The 20,053-nt window shown below is 43.1% G+C and overlaps 1 protein-coding gene across 9 annotated transcripts in view; it reads right to left on the minus strand.

The window, feature by feature from the left end:
* CHRNA7 (cholinergic receptor nicotinic alpha 7 subunit) overlaps nt 1-20,053 on the minus strand; it is a 135,674-nt gene that overhangs the window by 6,177 nt on the left and 109,444 nt on the right. For 5 of the 9 annotated variants that reach the window (XM_077868780.1, XM_077868746.1, XM_077868737.1 and 2 more), the window contains 5 exons: nt 12,773-12,852; nt 7,350-7,517; nt 6,174-6,470; nt 5,126-5,212; nt 2,039-2,148 (listed from right to left, as the gene is read on the minus strand). In XM_077868780.1, coding sequence (XP_077724906.1) covers nt 2,039-2,148; nt 5,126-5,212; nt 6,174-6,470; nt 7,350-7,517; nt 12,773-12,852 — 742 coding nt within the window. Of the gene's footprint in view, nt 1-915; nt 2,149-5,125; nt 5,213-6,173; nt 6,471-7,349; nt 7,518-12,772; nt 12,853-20,053 lie in introns of those variants that run through there. The other 4 variants (XM_077868751.1, XM_077868757.1, XM_077868791.1 and 1 more) reach the window with 4 other exon arrangements.

Consider the following 20,053-nt stretch of genomic DNA (forward strand, 5'->3'; position numbering starts at 1 on the left):
CTGGAGCACATTTCAAGCTAATGTGATCCACACTACCAAGTCTATTCCATGGCCTGAATCATTAGCTTTCAAGGCTACAGCATCTCAAGAGATGAAATGATCCTCTTGGCACTTATCAAACTGCTCATGACCTCTTCTGTTAGGTTATGGTTTTGTGGTTAGCTGCGTAAATGTCACATAAAGCCAGGCACCAGCAGTATCTTCTTCATAGAAACACATCATAATAAAAGTCCTTTGGAGGTTGTTTATGTTTCCAATACACATAGAAAGAAAGAAAAATGCAGTTGGCTCCATAGATTGAAAATGAGCAGTACAAGCTTCATATTTCATTTGTAGCCATTGGTTTTAATACACGCCTGTGCTGATCGGTGAAAAATTAGGATATGCTTTTAATTAAGATTTTTTTCTGGACAGTAAAGTATTATCAGGCCATTAAATATGGTTTTGTGTCTTCATGTCTTAAACATAAATAATAATATGTGGTGTTAGTTTTACACTTGCATAAACAAACATTTGAAGGATAATGAAGAAATTACTTAAAATGACTATCAGTATTAGTGTTGGAAGCACAGTGAGGGGCAGGAGTGAGAGCAGGATTTCCTTTCCTGTAATTTACTTTTATTTTGACTTTTGAAACATGTCAATGTATTATCTATTTCAAATGGAAGCAGGGTAGACAGAAAGTGTGTCAGGGTTATAAAAGTCAGATGACATTGTAGGTGAATGTCTGCCAAAGTGTCCCAGCTTTTAATGGGGGGCTCAAAACAAGCCCACAGACTGCAGTGATGTGACATGTGTGGGAGATAGCACCATTTCTGAGAGCTCACTCCACTGCTGATGCAATGAGCTTTGAGAGAAAGTCCTTTTTAAGTGTAAGCATTTGCTGTGGAAAAGAACCCAAGAGAACACAGTAACTTGGTAAGGTCATTTTTTTTATTTGGATCTTTCCTAAATTCACTTTTTGGTGACTATAAATTGTTGCATAATGAATATTTTTAGAAGGCCTGGGCACTCCCTGTTCCTGGAGGTTATAAAATGCACCTTACTCCTTGCACCTGCATGTAGCACGTTGGTGAGTCTTATACTCCCTTCTGAACTTGGATGCAAGGTTGTAAGTCTCCAAAGCAAACAGGCTTGTTTTGACACAAGAGGGCTCCTTTAGCTCCTACCATCCCTAGGCCATGCTCTCTGGGCAAGAAGACCAGAAAGTTTGCAGGGCCCAAGTAAGAATCAGGGGTGGGAAGCATCCCTCCCCTGCCTTGGGTAAGGGGTCCCAGTATGCTGAGGTGAGGAAAGCCCAGGCCATGTTTGACCCTAATCAAGGTTTCCCGAGTCTCAGATGAGGATAGGCATACAGCTTCAGGTACTGGACTCCAAAGGAGCACAGTATGTGGTTGGATAAGCATCCACCCACATCCCAGTGCATGGTGCTAAGCAGATGCTGGGAAGGTGTGTGGTGTTCCCTGGGCTGACACAACAGGCTGTTAGGTTCAATTGTTTATTTTTCATCCTTTTGCTTTTATCCTATCCCTCTTCCCCACCGGTAACCACTAACCTTTATTTTATAGGCCTGTGGTAAGATGACATTCCTACGTGAATTGACTACATGTATTATTACATGGCTCACTCTCCCTTACCCTTTTCACTCCTCGTTCTGTTTAGAAGATCCAACCACATGGATGAGTGCTTATGTCGTCTGTTGCTTTCAACCACTGCACAGTTCTCCACAGTGTATATGCAAAAAGTAGTTTTATAAACACTATGGTAGCAAAATATACAGAGTGGTCAGTATGTGAACCCTGTTCTGGAACATCAGATTACAAGAACAGTGCCATGGACCCCTAAAAGCATGCTCATCATAACTATCCTCTATACAGAGATAATGCAATGATGCAGAGAAGTGAGGAGGTATGGGAAGTACTGCTCTTTGTTTAGGAACACCTAGCTGTTTGTGGGTTTTTAAAATAGACAATTCATCCATGGAGCCTCCCCTGGGGATGGCCCCTGACTTCCTGTGGTGAAGGGCAGAGGAACGGACCCACTTGGGCATCTTGCCACCGTCAGGGTCATGGTGGTGATACTGCAGCACAATCACTGTCACGACCACGGAGAGGCCCACGATGATCATGGTGCTGGCAAAGTACTGGGCTGCAGAGACAAGAGACACAGGGTGAGACATGGGGCCTCCATGGCACAAGCATCACAGTGTGGCAGGCAGAGCCCAACACCAGTCTCTGCCTGCCTGCCTGGGACTCAGTGGCAAAGCCTAGAGCAAGGTAAGGCCACCTCTAGGCCTGCAGACCCCCCCCCCCCCCGCCAACATTCCCAGCAAGGAGAAGCTGTCCTAGAGCAAGGAGACCCACTTTCCCATCCACACAAGCGGCCTGGCCTAGCTCACTACCCTCTTGTGAACTCTGTCGGCCTCCTCCTTCAGTGAGGGTTAACAGTGCCTCATAGGATTCTGACAAGTTTATTCCCAGGAGAAAAGTGTGGACAGTTATGGGAACTGAAAACACTGGGGTAGTGAGGGTGTGGTCCTCATCATGATAACTGTAAGCCAGGAACATGCTGGAGGCAGTGATGTGGAAAGGGCACACCTGGGCATCACCAGAGGGATACCTAATTACTCTGGAAAGTGAGTCTGGTCCCATCTAATAAGAGCTAGGAGGAGATGTTAGTTGTCTGAGGAAGATGTGAAAGTGACTTTCGTGGCTGAGAAGTTTCAGCTCTGATGGGTAAGGATGCATTTTTCCCCCTTGGCCCAGGTGAGAAGCAGCATTGAGCATCTGAAACAGCTCTCCCCTAACCCACTACCCCACCCATGAGTTTAGACATCTATGAGTTTATTTATTTTTTTTTTAATTTTTATTTATTTATGATAGCACAGAGAGAGAAGGAGAGAGAGGCAGAGACAGGCAGAGGGAGAAGCAGGCTCCATGCACCGGGAGCCCGATGTGGGATTCGATCCCGGGTCTCCAGGATCACGCCCTGGGCCAAAGGCAGGCGCCAAACCGCTGCGCCACCCAGGGATCCCCATCTATGAGTTTAGACAGGCTACTTGGGCTGTCTGGGCCTCAATTCTTCACCAGCATAACAGAGATGGCAATGCCTTCCTTGCAGGGCTGGTGCAGGAATGAGAAATTATATGAGCCAAGGATGTAGAAGAAAGCCTAGAAAAAGGAAGACATTCTTTGATTGGCAACTTTTATTATTAGACCTTCAGTGTGGCTTTCAGCTCCAGGGGGCTGAGCTCTAAGAAGAGAATATCCTGGTGTGGAGGCTAAGTGCATGGCCACACACTTGGTTAAGAATGCCTCTTTCTCTCCAGGCAGGAATGAACTCTCTGTCCCCCATGGGAACCAAGAGGTACCTATGAAAAGCTGCCAGAGATGGACATTTGAGACTTCAAGTTAGCACCAGAAACCTCTAAGTAGTTGAAGGAGAGTGAACAAAACTGTGACTGCTATAGGTTGAGCTGTGGCCTCCTCAAATGCATATGTTGAAGCTCTAACCCCTGGTACCTTAAAATATGACTGTATTTAAGGACAGAGCCTTTAAAGAGGGGATTAAGTTAAAACGGGGTCCTTAGAGTGGGTTCTGATCCAATCTGACTTGTGTCCTTACAAGAGGTGAAATTTGGATACAGAAAGGAGTACCAGGGATCCACCCAGAGAGGAAAGACCATGTGATGGCACAGAAAGAGGGTGGTCATCTACAAGTCAAGCAGAGAGGCCTCCAAAGATATCAAACCTGCTGGCACCTTGATCTTAGACTTCCAACCTCCAGAACTGAAAGCAAATACATTTCTGTTCTGTAGGCTATCCCATCTGTGAAATTTTATCATAGCAGCCTGAATAGACTAATACAAAGACCCGTGGAGGTATCCAGGGTCAAATAATCTCAACAACATCAGAGGCCTACAGCATCCCATCTTTTTAGACATGGGCTAAGCATCAACCATGCCTTTTTCCCACTGGGTCATTAGTCAAGGCAGGGCCTGCCAAGTGCCCTGTAGAAGGTGCTTTCCATTGCAAGTCTCTATTAAAAGCATTGTGTTGGAAGATAGGAAGAGTGGCTCAGACCGTCAGGTTGAAACATGGTTCTTTGCCCCCTGGATGGTAGTGAGACCCACTGATAGGAACACCCACCAAGGCTTTTAACACCAACAGTCTCTCTCTCTCTGGCCAAAATATGACACATTAAGGGAACTCACAAAAAAAGAGCCTTGGCCTCCTAGTTTGTGAAGCCTAGGGGTATCTGTGTATGATAAACAGGCTCCCATACTCCTACCCTCCCTTACTAACCACACAGGGTGGCCCTCAGGTGGCATGGGCCAACAGAAATAATCACAAACTCTGTTCTTCTTTCTGAACTCCATCACCAAACTGGAGTAGTGATTTTCATATTAAATCTAATATCCACCGTTAGAATGTTTCCTTCCCATTCTTAAAACTGGCTTGGGGGTCTGGTTCCCTGACCAGGAGCAGAATCCTGGCTGTAGTGTAAAGAGTACCAGATCCTGACCACTAGACCACTGCGCACCCCTCTGTATATTCTTGCCTATTCTAATCCAGAGAGATGCATAGCCACAAATGATGCTATCTCCTATTTTGGCCATTCTGCCCTGGGCAGGAGGTCATGCTTTATATCTGTCTTGGCCAAAACATATTTGTCCTGTTTACATTTCGTCACAAGCTTTAACTTTATCCAGAGACATCGAGGTATCTCAGGAAACAAGGGCCAGGAGTTAAAATGTGAGCCCTTCCCATTCTGACAAAGGATTTGTAGAAAAACAATAACTCAAGATAAAGAAACAAATCTCTAACAAATCTTAAAGAAAAAAAATCTCTGGCTGCAGAACAAGTGTGAAGGGGAGAACAATGGGAGGAAGGGTACATTTCCGCATCTTCAAGCCAAACCACAAATCTGGACTCCCTGCACTCCCCTTATATATGCTCAGATGAGCAGAGGCCATGGTTCACTCTGAACAGTTAGAGCAAGTCACTCCCTCTGGGCGTGTGGCTGTCCAGGATATAGACAACAGGTTTCTGCTCTGTGCCTGTGCTAGGAAATTCTGGGCACTCTCTAAGCCTATGTCTTCAAGAGAGGCCTGACACTTGCTTACCTATCAAGGGCACCGAGTCAGATGTCGCAGGCATGATCTCAGCCACCAGCAACATGAAGACCGTAAGAGAGAGTAAAACTGTTATCCCTAAAACATAAACACACAGCAGTGCCTGAGACAGAAGACATGATAAGGCTCAATTCCATCTAACTGTGCCTAACCTGAGATTCAAAGAACTAGAGAGGTGTGGAGGAGCGGTCAGTGACATCCTGAAACCAAATGCAGGGTTATCTGTATTTATGGGCATGGCCATTTTTCTGGGGACTGTTCAGATCATTTACCAGAGTCCCAGATGGAGGTAAGTTTGGGAACGAGAACTTTAGAACAACAATACACAAACGGTTACTGAACTTAACAGAAATATCTCTCATTTTCTTAATTATATTAGGATTGAGAAGTAGTTATGTATAGCAGGGAGAAAAAAATGCAATCTGAAGATCTGACTTATGGTCTTGATTTCGCTGCTTACGAGCTATGTGACTGTAGATATGGGTTTGAGGATGATTTCTATATGTACTAAATATGACCTTTAGTAACTCTTTAAGATGTTGAGAAATTAATTTCACCATTCTAAGTATTAGTTTTCTTATCTTCCTATTGGATAGTTGTAAGGAATTACCCTGTGTATGGCAATATACAGATTAGCAAACTAATACTAAACTAACTGTTTCCTGTCCCTAACGAATGCCAGCCAGCTGCCACCAAGAAACAGGATGGGGTGGCAGGAGAGAAGAAAGTAAGGTACCTCAGGACAAAACCCAGTGGTCTCTTCCTGGGCATTCCTATCTTCTGTGGAAGATCAAAGAATCCTACAGATTCTCCAGAGGGCATGGGCATCTAACATGGAGTCTAAATCAGGAGCCCACAGTCTCGGGGAGATGCCCTGCACTGGGAGGTCAGTGTGTGATGCACCAGGCAGGCTTTGTAACATCTCTGCACCCAAGCCATGACATGTCCTGCACTGTCCACAGTGATCCCTACAGAGCTGACCTCACATCAAGGCCCTCCCATCCTGTCTCAGACTTCTGCCCAAGATCAGGACACTCACCCAGGGAAATCTTCTCCCCTGAATCTGCAGGGAGCAAGAAGACAAGGAGGGCTAGCGCAGAGATAAGCACACAAGGGATGAGCAGGTTGAGGCCATAGTAGAGGGTCCTGCGGCGAATGGTCACTGTGAAGGTGACATCTGGATAGGGCTCTTTGCAGCACTCATAGAACTTCTCACTCCGCTTGCCTGGGATTCCTCCATGAGTAGCAGGGGAAAGGAAGCATGTCTGAATAAAATTACCCTGCTTGTTTATTTTAATGGGTATATCACACAAACAACCATGGAGTTTGTTAAATGCTAAAAAACAAACAAACAAAAAACACCTGGGTAATCAGTGTTTGAATAAACTTTCTTTCTGGTTTATTAGAGTTATTCAGGAATGTCTTAATGATCCTGGAGCAAATTGGGGGAATTTTTTTAATGAGTTGGAACTAGATGTGGTATATAGTGAACATCTGTGATCCCCTCAATATTTGTATGTTGAAATGCTAACCCCCACAGCAATGATATTTGGAGATGGAGCCTTTGAGGGGAGCAGTGGGATTATTGCCCTTACAAGAGGCCCAGAGAACTCCCTACTCTCTTCTGCTACATAAGAATATAGCCAGAAGACACTGAAGACAGCCATTCAGGAACCAGGAAGTAGGCCCTCAGCAGACATTGGATCTGCCAGTACCTTGATGTTGGATTCCCAGCCTCCAGAGCTGTAATAAATAAACTTATGTTGTTATAAGCCACCCAATCTATGGTACTCTGTCATAGCAGCCTGAAGGGACTAAGACACCATGATTATAAATAATAATACACTATAAGCTTTAGATTATTATAAATGTAATTATTGTTTTCTATTTAAAGTCATCAAATATAGGTTCCCATGAACTGCAATTTTCTGTCCAACCTGATTTTAGGAATCGAATGGACTCTAATAGTACAGGGACACCTATACCAGCAATGACTTGTTTAAATAGCTGCACATTTCTCATGGAAAGCCCTGAGTTTTCTAATTGTTTTTTGTTTCTTATTGTATAGCTCTTAGTAAATTATAGAGATTGCTGCAGGGATCAATAAATGCTGACACTAAAACGCAGAGTGAAAAATCCCTAACTTTTAAAGCCAGCACAGGAATAAAACTGGCTTCCTGCAAGGTTGCTAGTCTCATGTCTTTTCTGGGCTTACCCACAAGGTCCCATTCTCCATTTGGGATGTAGCCACTGATGTCTGCCTCCTGCATCTGCAGATCCAAGGACCACCCTCCATAAGACCAGGACCCAAACTTCAGCTTGCACTGCTGCACATCAAAGGGGAACCAGCGCACATCGATGTAGCAGGAGCTCTTGAATATGCCTATGTGGGCAACAAAGCAGTTGGAAAACTGATATGGAAGGGGACTGAGCTGGGCTTTAAATACATAGCAGTCTTACACTGCTGGTGGGAATGTAAACTGAAAGTTTGGAGATTTCCATAAAAATTAAAATAAAACTACTATATGATCCAGTGACCCCAATTCTGGGTATATATCCAAAGGAAACAACATCACTCTCTGGAAGAAATATCTGCACCTCCGTGTTCATGATATTCACTGCAGCATTATTTGCAATAGCCAAGGAACAGAAACAAGCTAAGTATCAATGGATGGATGAACAAAGAAAAGGATTATCAAATCACACACACACACACACACACACACACGGACACACAGACAAAATGGAATGCTAGTCAACCTTTTAAAAAGATGGAAATCCTGCCATTTGCAATACTATGGATAAACCTGGAGGGCATTATAATAAGTGAACTAAACCAAAGACAAATATTGTATGATCTCACTTACATGTGGATTTTGGAAGAAAAAAAAAAAGCTAAACTCATAGAAACAGTGAGTTGCCAGGGGGCTGGGGAGGTGGGGAAGTGGACAGGGGCTGGTCAAGGGGTACAGACTTTCATTTAAAAGAGGAGCAAGTTCTGAGGATCTAATGTACAGCATGGTGACTCTAGTTAACAATGCTGTATACTTGAAATGTGCTAAGAGAGTAGAACATTCTCATGAAAAACAAAACAAAGCAAAACCCAACCATGGGAGGTAAAGGATGTATTTATTAACTTGATTGTGGAAACCATTTTACAATGGATATGTATATTAAGTCAGCATGTTGTGCACCTCATCACATTTTCATTTGTCAACTATATTTCAATAAAGATGGAAGAAATTTTTAAATAAAAATGAGTAAATAAATACAGAGCAATCCCTTGAGTTTCTAACCTCATATGCTGTTTATAATATGCAGTGTCTATTCCTCCTGGAAAGGGTAGGCAAGTTAAATGATAAATTATTTTTTTGATATTCAGTATGTCTTTTTGGTCAGTACCTCAGGCACACATTGTTCTGGCTCACCTGTGTTCTCTTCAAGAAGAGGAGATGTAGGCTCCTGGGCCTTGAGATTGAGTGTGACTACAGAGGCCTTCAGCCCCTCCTCCTCCTCCAAACTACAGGCAGACCTGTCCAGAACAAGCTTGGTCTTTTTTGGAAAGTCTCTAAAGAGGAAGCTCTGATGAAGCTTCATTTGTCTTTTAAACTTCAAAAACAATACCCACCATGTTTTGTTGAAGACTATTCTAAAGGATTTCTGGGCAAAGAATTAGACATTCTGTAAACTTGCTCATACCATGCATCTTCAAACTCTAATAAGAGAAAGTAAAGAATGTAAAAAAAAAAAAATCCCAGAATAACTGATAAAAATGATGAAGGGTTTAGAAGCAGAATATAAAAGGGTTTAGAAGCAGAATATAAAAGGGATGTGTGTATGTGTGTATGTGTATGTGTGTGTGTTTGTGTCTCTGTTTAGTGAGGAGCTGGGTGTGCATTTCCTTAGGTTAAAAATTGAGAAAAAAGGGGAGAGGGTTGGAAGGAAAAAAATTGAGAAAAAAAATACAGGGGCACCTGGGTGGCTCAGTCCATTAAGCATCTGCCTTCAGCTCAGGTCATGATCCAGGGTCCTGGGTTTGAGCTGCACATCAGGCTTCCTGCTCAGTGGGAGTCTACTTCTCCCTCCCCTTCTCCTTCTGCCCCACTCCCCTGCTCATGTTCTCTCGCTCTCTCTCTCTCTCAAATAAATAAATAAAATCTTTTAAAAAATTGAGAAAACTCTTGGTTATCTAGAAATATATGTGGAGGATAATTTTAACTCATGTAGATTCTAGACTAAGAACAGAACAAAGACTGATAGGTTTAAGTTGAAGACAGTGCTTGGATACAAGGAGCTTCTAATGAGAAGGGTGTCTTCAACCTAAGACAAGCTGGAGGTGAATTTCTGGCAGGTTATGGAGAGGAGGACAGATAAACCCCCTCCAGTAACTTATGCCCATGGGCTCCACGAGGTCCAGAAAAAGGCCTGAAGGCAGGAGAAGGCACAAAGAACTAATGGTTCCTCTCTTCTGGGGACTGGGTCAGTGCTCTGTATATTTCTACTATTAAATTAAAAAAAAAAAAAAAGAAGAATGAATGGAGGAAGGGATTCAACAGCCTTGCCAACACTAACCCTCGCGCCCCACAGCCAAGCCGGGGAACTTAAAAAAACTTTCCTGTCCTTTCAAGTTCCTTTAAGTAGATATGATGTACACCCAATGTTCATAGGGAAGCTACAGACACTGCCCTCCCATTAATGGGCTAGATCCCCCCAAACCCACATGCTTGTAGAAAATGTAACTCTAGGGGCTCCTGGGTGGCTCAGCAGTTGAGTGTCTGCCTTCAGCTCAGGTTGTGATCTGGAGTCCTGGGATTGAGTCCTGCATCGGGGTTCCTGCAGGGAGGTTCCTCTGCCTGTGTTTCGCCTCCCTCTGTGTGTCTCTCATGAATAAATAAATAACATCTTAAAAAAAGAAAAGAAAATGTAACTCTACCTAATTGAATTATTCCATTTCTACAAAACAGCCAGAGAAGGAGAATCTCTAGCGATAGAAAGTAATCAGTGGTGGCCTGGGGCTGGTAGTGAGGTGGGTCTTAACTGCAGATCATCAAAAGGGATTTTGTTGGGGTGATAAAAAAAAATGCTCTAACACTAGATTTTGGTAATGGTTGTACAATTCTGTGAATTTACTGAAAACCACTGAACTGTGCACTTGAAATGGGTGAATTGTATGATATGTAAATTGTACAACAAAGCTATTAAAAATTAAAATATGAAATAAAAAGAAAGGTAATTTCATTACCAAAGTCTCTATTTCAAATCTTGCACCCAAAGCACCTTTTTTTCTTTTGCTTGTGCTTGGTTGCTTGAACAGAACAGCATCCCAGATAAGTTCTACCAGACCTAGGGCACACGCTGGCTGCCCCAGGCCAGGAGCTCCCTTAGGCTCCTGCCAGTGTAGGGGAGACTGCCACACCCACACCCACAGCACAGCATGCCCTGTCCTTCCAGGCTCCTGGAGCCACAGAGGCTGGGACACAGGAATGAAGCACAGAGGGGACTGCTGTACCCAGGCAGCCTGGAGCTTAGAAGTGCTGCTTCTTGTAGCTGAAAATAGCCTCAGCCTTCAAAACAATCTGCAGCACCATATTCTTGTATACTGATGACCACCGGAGATTGTTTTCTAAAACAGCCCTCATAATAGAAATTGCAACTTACAGGCTAGGGAAGAAGAATGTAAGTGTGTGTGTATGATGGAAGACTCATCCCATAGCCTCAGTCCCCTAGGGGCCTGCTGTGTGGCAGAAAGCATGCTTGGGCTGGGGGATGGGTGAAGGAACAGGGGAAGTAGCAAGGAAGCACAAGTTTTAAGGCAGAAAACTGAAAATCTGTGTTTCTTCAGTCCATACAAACATTGGGAGGTATTTGCCTTTGATGGGTTTAATCACTCACTCGTGCATTTATGACCAGATGGGCCAGGCACCTGGTTGACTAGTGGTGGTTCTATGGTTTGTAAACACACTATCTGCCCACAGGATGCTTATCATCTGCTAATGAGAAAGAATGTGTAAGCAACAAGTCAGGAGACAAGGCCAGCTTTGCAGTGTACTGTGAAATGAAGGTGTGAGACTGGGATTTACTGCAGCAGAAATGCTCTGGTGTGTGTGGTATGTGGGGAGTGTGGTTGGTGCTTGAATGAATGTATGTGGATGTGTGTGTAAGAGATAGGTATGTGGGGTGTATATGTGAAGTATGCGGTGTATAATATATATGTGGTGTGGGGAGGTTACTTGTATGTGAATTTGGTATGGTGTATGTGGTGTATAATGTGTTGGTAGGTGTATGGATATGGTATAGGTGTGTGTGTGGTGTTTAGTGTATGTATGTGGGGTGTGTGGCTACTGTGAATGTGTGTGGATATAATAAGAGATATAATAAGAGAAAGTAAATGTGTGTGGAAGGTATGTGGAAGGTATGTATGTGGGGTGTATATGCGAGGTATGTGGTATAGGTGTGTAGCATGTGTGTGGTATATAGTATGTGTATGTGGGGAGTGTAGTTGGTGTGTGAATGTGTGTGAATATGTGTGTGGAGGGTATATGTGAGGTGTGTGGTATAGCTGTGTAATGTGTGTAATGTGTGTGGTGTGTAGCATGTGCATGTGGGGGGTGTAGTCTGTGAATGTGTGTGGATGTGTGTGAGGTGTATATGCAAGCTGTGTGGTATAGGTGTGTAGCATGTGTGTGGTATGTAGTATGTGCATGTGGGGGTGTGGTCAGTGTATGAATGCGTGTGGATTTGAGTGGGAGGTAGGCATGTGGGTGTATATGTGAGGTGTAATGTGTGGGGGTGACAGGTATGTGGATATGGTGTGAGGTGTGTGTGTGTGTACTGGTGTTGAGGTGGGAGTTGGCTGAAGACTGCCTGGGAGCAGGAAGTTAAACAGTTGCAGAGGGGGAGATAATCCTGGAAAACAATGTAAAAAATATCATGTATAAGATTTTTTAAACTACTAATATCTGCCTCACAGCATAAAACCCAGGTTCCTCATGCTCTGTATTATTGAGTGAGCAGTCCAGGGCCCAATGAACTGAGAGAAATGAGGAGCTGGTGGGAAAAAAATCGATCCCAGGAAGCAGTTAACCATCAACTGGTGGCAAAGAAGAGAAGCTCAGTCAGGAATAAGGCACTAATGAGCCCCACTTTGAAACCACTTGCTCTTATATATAACACACTTGCTTGTTAATGCACATGCTCAAGAAGCCAGCAAGTCCAGCATCGTGCCCTCAGCACCTGGGGAGCAGAAACTGCCAAGATGATATGTGGTCTGGCGGGAGGTGAAATGGCCATTGGAAATAGAGTAGGGAAGTGCCAGGATGTTTGGCTTGCAGGCTGTAAGGAGAACCAGGAGTGATCTGCTGAGGGAGACCTGCTTTAGCTGTGGATTAACTTTAAAGAACACTTGGCACACAATAAGGACATATAATACACATTGGCAAAGACCCTTTGAGCCAAGACAAAAATAAGGATGATGGCATTGTCGTGTTCAGGAAACATTTGTGAACACAGAGGGGAAGAAAGCAGGAAGGGTTGGGTGTTAATGAGGCAAAGGATGCCCACCACTCCTGTGAGCATGTCAGGACTGGTGCCTGAACTCACTTCAACTAACTACAGGAGGACAAAGGAAGTGGATCTTACCTGGAGGGAGGTACTGGCAATGCCCAGAAGAATTAACTAACACGTTGGTGTGGAATGTGGCATCGAATCGCTCATCAGCACTAGAAACATGAAAAGGATTTCATGAGTCAGCACTGCCAGGCGGTGGACTCCCAGTGCCCTTAGGTCTGTCCTGACTGCAGCTAGAATGGCTTTGAGAAGTACTACTCGGACATCTGGATGGCTCAGTCGTTTAAGTATCTGCCTTTAGCTCAGGTCATGATCCCAGGTCCTTGGATCTAGTCCCACATCAGGTTCCTTGCTCAGCAGGGAGCATGCTTCTCCCTCTAGCCCTCTCCACTGCTTGTGCTTGCTTGTTTTCTCTCTCCTTCTCAAATAAAATAAAATATTTAATTTTTTTTAAGTGCTATTCTTCATCCTCAGGTCATGCCAACACCATTTGCAGCTGGCCTGGGAGATCTTCTCAGAGCACAGGTTGGTAGCAGCCAATGTCCACCCCCACACACACCCATTTCATATGCACTGTTATTTTCATATGCACATAAAACAAAGTTTTCTTAGCCAAACTTAAACCTGAAGACAATTTCATTGGACATCAGCAGATAAGAAATTTCTCTATATATAGGAGATAAAGGGTGGGTAGAGGCACTCTGTCATTGACAGCCCCATGAGGGCAGGGATTTTGACCCACTATCTTCAAAGCTCCAGTTCCAGCCTCCTGAATGCATCTAACTCGATTGTACTTAACCAATGCATCTTGAATGACTGAGCTGCAAGCACAGGAGGCTGCTGGGCACCAGCAGAGCCCAGAGGCATCCTGGGCTCCATGGTTGGCAATGACAGGAAGGAGGGCAGGTGAAGAGAGCAGAATTAGGTACAGGTTTTAGACAGTTGCACCCTAGCCCCCGGTGTGTTCATGTTCAGAACCTCCCACACCCAGGAGTTACCAACTTGAATAAAGGGGGTGGGAGGAAGATACAAAACAGGAAAAAAGAACAATTAAAGCCAATAGCCCTTATTATCCACATCTTTTATCTTCTGTATTCTGACGCTTTGCTGACCCTGGAGAAACTGTCCCCCCTACCTGGCCCCTGCCAGGGTGGCCAGTTTCTAGAAATAGGAAACAACTTGCTTACCAGCGCATCTCTCAAATGCAAACCATCTAATCCAGAGCCTATACCCTAGCCATCTCCTTTATCAAGGTCTCACACTCCAGCCTTCTATCCCTCTGTCCTAACAACCTTAAGGCCAGGTACCAAACAACTAGTGACAGCCCCTATGATCCAGAGCCCACTGAAATTCTTCAAACTAGCCAATCCTAACCCTGCTCACCCTGTCTTGCCAGTTCCAGTCCATGGAAGCCACAACAACAGCTCTTTTCCATCCAAGATGATGCAATCAACAAAAGGAATAAAAAATTACTCCTTAAAAAAGTAATATCCTCACAGAAATTCAAGAGAATACTGCATTGAGACAAAACGAAGAGCAGTATGAAAGTTAAATATGATTTATGAAACAATTTTTTATCAATAGGTGGGAGGTTTGGCTGAGAAGAATCACAGAGATGACATGTAGGACAGAGATGAGGCAAGCCTCCAGAGTACAAGACCAGGGGAACTCACTCAACAGAGGCTGGAGAGACAACAGGGCAGGAAACTAGCAAAGAAATCACACAGAGAAATGCTAGAGCTGAAAGATACCAGTTGAACATGAAGGCAAAGGGAGACGCTTTCAAGAATACTAAGGCCTCAGAGAGTTTGTGTGTATTTAACGTATATTTTCTTGGTCATAGATTTGAGGATGAGCGCTAGGAAAATGAAGGTGAATACTGAAAAAAAAAAAAGGAAATAAACTTTTGGACTACACCTAGGGATCAAGATAATGGATTTGCATGATGAGCTATGCAGGGCTTAGAAAAGGTGGGGTCTTACAGCAAGACATGAGGGGTCTCTGAGGAGAGCAAAGTAGAGTTAGAGCAATGGAGAAAACAAGCTGGGAAACATTATGGATTCTATTAAGGACACATTTTTTTTTTTCTTAAGTTACCATAATAAGTAAGAAAAAAAAATCAACCAGAAACTTCAGGGGAAAAAAAAAACTATACAAAAAAGTCAGGGTTTGAATATGAAATAAAAATGTGATGTAGTGCAGAGGAAGAAGGAAGGGATACATATGAGGCTGCCTTAAAAGGATAATCTTTTGAGAGGAAGGACATACCTACCTCCTTACTTGCAAGCACACAGTGAGAGGGAGGAGGAGGCAGGCTCAAGATGCAAATATCTTTGCTTGACTGTGGTCTGTACCCAACTGTCTCAATGAATCACATGATAAACAGTGACTAGGAACAAAATAGCTGAAAAGGTGGATCTTCACAAAATCGCTCTAGATCATACCATAATTTGCAAACTAGGTTCTCTGGATCCGTGAGATTTTCTGGGTATGCTCTGGAGTTGATTCCATAAATGTAAACTTAGTGTAAATGTTGATAGTGTAAATGTTGATTCCGATATTCTCTTTTCCTTGTATTCTAAAATAGTAACACAAGTCCAAACACACTCAAATGACTTCTACAAAATTTTAACTTCAAACTAGAAAACCAATGGATCAATACATGTGGCTCATTTAACTCCTTTTTGGCTGAAAGTTAAACTAAAACGTCTCTTTCCATGCCTGTGCCTGTATTTGAACCTCTTGTAAATGAGTCATCCAGTAAGATTTCAGTTTTGCACACTCTTTTTAAAGAAATCCACATTTGAGCCTCCAATTCCAGCAAAGAACCTGCACCCTGCTGCCCAGCACAGAACTGGCACCTGTTCCCACCACTGTAGCTGCAACAACTGAAAGTGTCATATGATGCATGACACAGGATGCATAGTTTTGCTTATTTTAAGCTTGGGTTTCTTCTTGCTGATTTTTATATTTATAACAAAGACTATGAGCATCTGTTAGATCAGTGACTTAATTCTGGAAAGAAAAAAAAAAGAAGAAGAATTCCTCCAAGCTCTTCCTCCACACATTTGGATCAATTTAGTTGAAGAGACTCTTGAGATCACAAGACAAATGAGTAAAAACAAGATAAAAAATCTGTTTCCATTAACAACAGTTTACCTGTGTGACTCACTGATTTCTAAACAGTTAAACCAAAATAGAATGGGGAAAAATCAGAGGGGAAGACAAACCATAAGTGACTCTTAAGTCTGGAAAACAAATTCAAAGTTGCTGGAAGGGTGGCAGTAGGTGGGGGGATGGGGTAACTGGGTGATTGCATTAAGGAGGGCACATAATGTGATGAGCACTGGGTATTATATGTAACTGACCGAATTATTGAAAAGGACATCTGAAACTAATGATGTACTGTATTTTGGCTAATTGAATTTAAATTAAAACAAAAACAGAATATTGAGATAAACACAACTGTTAACACTGTTATCGATATCAAGATTCAAATCTTAATATTCATTTTGGCAGTTTTAGGGTTCTTTTCTATTTTATACATAAATGATATAAAAGCAAACTGCTGTAATAATTGTATGCTAATACCGCTTTATTGGCTTTGGCCATTAGAACTGGAGATAAAGTTTGTTTGTAAAAGGTCTCTATGGCTAAAGGCTGAGGCTGAACACAGCTGAACCACTGCCATGACACAGGAGGTGAGCATCAGTACTGTTTGTCTCATGGACTATGTGCGTGCAGCAGATAGTGACCATGAGGGCGTTATGATAACACCGATAATCATGGGAGCTGGGGTGGGCCCACAGAACTTGGTTCACTCCTCTGCTCTGATGTGCATGTGAAACCTTCTGTTATTAAGCAGTCTGAATATATATACTGCTTATGTACTTAAGACATGATGTACCCTCTGAGTTCTTGAAGACTCAGGCACCTGGCAACCTCATTCCCTTTGACAGCTCCTCTTTCCAGCTGCCTGGGTCCTTGTCCCAGGGCAGACAAGCTTCCACTTGATATGGGGAGAACTCTAGGAGCACCCCCACCACCAATGGGGGAACAAGGGCAAGGGGGCCTTGGTCAATGAAAATTGACCATGGAAAGGAGGCATATTTAGCCCAGTTATCCAGAGTGCAGATCCTACAGTCTTAGTGTGGTGGTCAGGAAGAAAAGGCAGCTGGCCAGGTCCTAAAGATGAGCCTAACTCCAGCAGGTGGAAAGGAAGGTTGGTACATCCCCCACAGAATGCATGGTCTGATTACATACCTGGAGGTAAACTAGACAAAAGGAAGCTTCATGAAGCTGTGGTTTGCCTGGACACTGGGGTGGAGTGAGGTGTTGGCCTAACACCTTACCTTAACACTTACCTTAGCAGTAAGGCTAGCATCAGGCTTGGAAGCAAACTAAGGGTGGCCATGCCTGTGGGACCCAGGGTTCAATGCTTACAGAATTAATTGCAAGCTGTGCTTTCAGAAGTCAGTGAAGGCATAGGCAGGCAGAGGTGAACCTGGGAATCCTGGGATTAGATTTCTTTCTGTCCTCCATCCCCCTGGGTGTTTGGTTCCACCCCTGGCTCCTGACCTGGGAAGCAGAGCCTCTGAACCCAGTTCAGTGCAGCCTTCTGCTCAGCCTGCCTGTAGCACTGACCCCCCACTGCCAATCATGGAGAAGCTCAATCCTAAGCCCAGGAAAAGAAGGTGACCATACCATTCACAGAATCACCTGGCCAAGATCCTGGCTGTCAGTGCCCCAAGAGAGAAGAAGAGGATGACCAATCATCAAGGAAGCCCAGAAAGACCAACCCCCAACAGGACACATGTTCACTAAACTAAGACTTTGTGTACAGGTAATACTGAAGGATTAGGAAAAAATCCAGGGTCACTGTGCTGTACTGAAGAGGGCACTAGGTGTGTGGGCTCATGATCACTCTAATGAATAAAGACTAATGTGCAGCCCATCCTGTCTCCTCTGAGCTCACATCATCCTTGAAAGAGAGACAGAAGAGCAGAAGAGAAGAAAAATGATCTCCACTGTTCTCACCACAAAATGAAATAATGATTATGCAATTTGATGTGATAAAGGTGTTAGATAATGCTAGAGTGGTAAACATATTGCAATATACACACAATTCAACACACTGCACACAGTAAACTTACATAAGGTTATATATCAATTATATCTCAATAAAAGTAATAAAATAAAAATATTGGAAGAAAAAAGTAAAGGAGGAAGATAGATCCAATCTATCTCAAAAGATCTAAGGTATCATTTATTTTAATCTTTTTGGGGGGATACCACAAAACTTTTCTTTTTTAATAATAAATTTATTTTTATTGGTGTTCAATTTGCCAACATACAGAATAACACCCAGTGTTCATCCCGTCAAGTGCCCCCCTCAGTGCCCCTCATCCATTCACCCCCACCCCCCGCCCTCCTCCCCTTCCACCACCCCTAGTTCGTTTCCCAAAGTTAGGAGTAGATGTGGCATATGTATACAATGGAATATTACTCAGCCATTAGAAATGACAAATACCCACCATTTGCTTCGACGTGGATGGAACTGGAGGGTATTATGCTGAGTGAAATAAGTCAATCAGAGAAGGAAAAACATTATATGGGCTCATTCATTTGGGGAATATAAAAAATAGTGAAAGGGAATAAAGGGGAAAGGAAAAAAATGAGTGGGAAATATCAGAAAGGAGACAGAACATGAGAGACTCCTAACTGGGAAAAGAACAAGGGGTAGTGGAAAGGGAGGTGGGCGGGGGATGGGGGTGACTGGGTGATGGGCACTGAGGGAGGCACTTGATGGGATGATGCTATATGTTGGCAAATTGAACTCAATAAAAAAATAAAAAAAAATAAAAGAATTTATTGCTTTAAAAAAAATTCTTCAAAGAAAAACTAGCTGTCAAGACACCTCTGATGTAAGGTACATCCCGATGTCAGAGGGAAAACAGACTATTTACAATAGATTAATTTGTTTCATAAGAAAGTAATGAGTCCTCTTTTTGGATATTTTGATTTAGTTCTGTATTTTACTCTAAGCTGTTAAGGATCTACAACCACCAATGTGGCCAGTCATAGTCCGTGAACAAAAAATCTTGAGCAGAACTGAAATTTAATGGTCAGAAATCCCAGGAGGCAGATATCCCAGGAGGCAGATAACTGGGGAGGAGGCTTCCAGAAGAATGAATTCAAGATCCATTTCCTTATCCACCAATTTACATGTTAGATGGCATATAACATGGATGTTGTTTTAATAATTGAATGTAACATTGGATAGATTATAACAATGTAATAAATAAGATGTTACCACAGCAGGTATCAAGTTTCTGAGCTCTCTATTTGTTCCTTGAATTATATAACTATCCCTAACCTAGTACAATATATTTTTTTTAAGAGAGAGAGAGAGAGAGAGGGAGGGAGGACGGGGAGGGATAAAGAATTCCAAGCAGAATCCACATTCAGAGCATGATGCAAGACTTGATCTCAAGACCCTGAGATCATTCCCTGAGCTGAATCAAGGACCAGCTGCCCAAGGATTGATCCAGCAGGCTCCACTAGTATCATATCATCTTAATCAGTAAAACATAATGAAAATGTTGGTATTTAGCAGAGTAAGCCCCCACCTTTGTTCTTTTGTTTAAATGTTATATTACCTATCCTATTTTTTAATAATAAATTCATTTTTTATTGGTTCAATTTGCCAACATACAGAATAACACCCAGTGCTCATCCCGCCAAGTGCCCTCCTCAGTACCCGAGACCCATTCACCCCCACAACCCGGCCTCCTCTCCTTCCACCACCCCTAGTTCGTTTCCCAGAGTTAGGAGACTTTCATGTTCTGTCTCCCTTTCTGATATTTCCCACTGACTTTTCTCCTTTCCCCTTTATTCCCTTTCACTAATTTTTATATTCCCCAAATGAATGAGACCATACAATGCCTGTCCTTCTCCGATTGACTTATTTCACTCAGCATAATTACCCTCCAGTTCCATCTACGTTGAAGCAAATGGTGGGTATTTGTCGTTTCTAATGGTTAATATTCCATTGTATACATAAACCACATCTTCTTTATCCATTCATCTTTCTATGGACACTGAGGCTCCTTCCACAGTTTGGCTATTGTGGACATTGCTGCTAGAAACATCGGGGTACAAGTGTCCTGGTGTTTCATTGCATCTGAATCTTTGGGGTAAATCCCCAACAGTGCAATTGCTGGGTCGTAGGGCAGGTCTATTTTTAACTCTTTGAGGAACCTCCACAGACTTTTCCAGAGTGGCTTCACGAGTTCACATTCCCACCAAAAGTGTAAGAGGGTTCCTTTTTCTCCACATCCTCTCCAACATTTG

This window comes from Canis aureus, chromosome 2 (genome assembly GCF_053574225.1).
Source record: "Canis aureus isolate CA01 chromosome 2, VMU_Caureus_v.1.0, whole genome shotgun sequence".
Classification (NCBI taxonomy): Eukaryota; Metazoa; Chordata; class Mammalia; order Carnivora; family Canidae; genus Canis; species Canis aureus.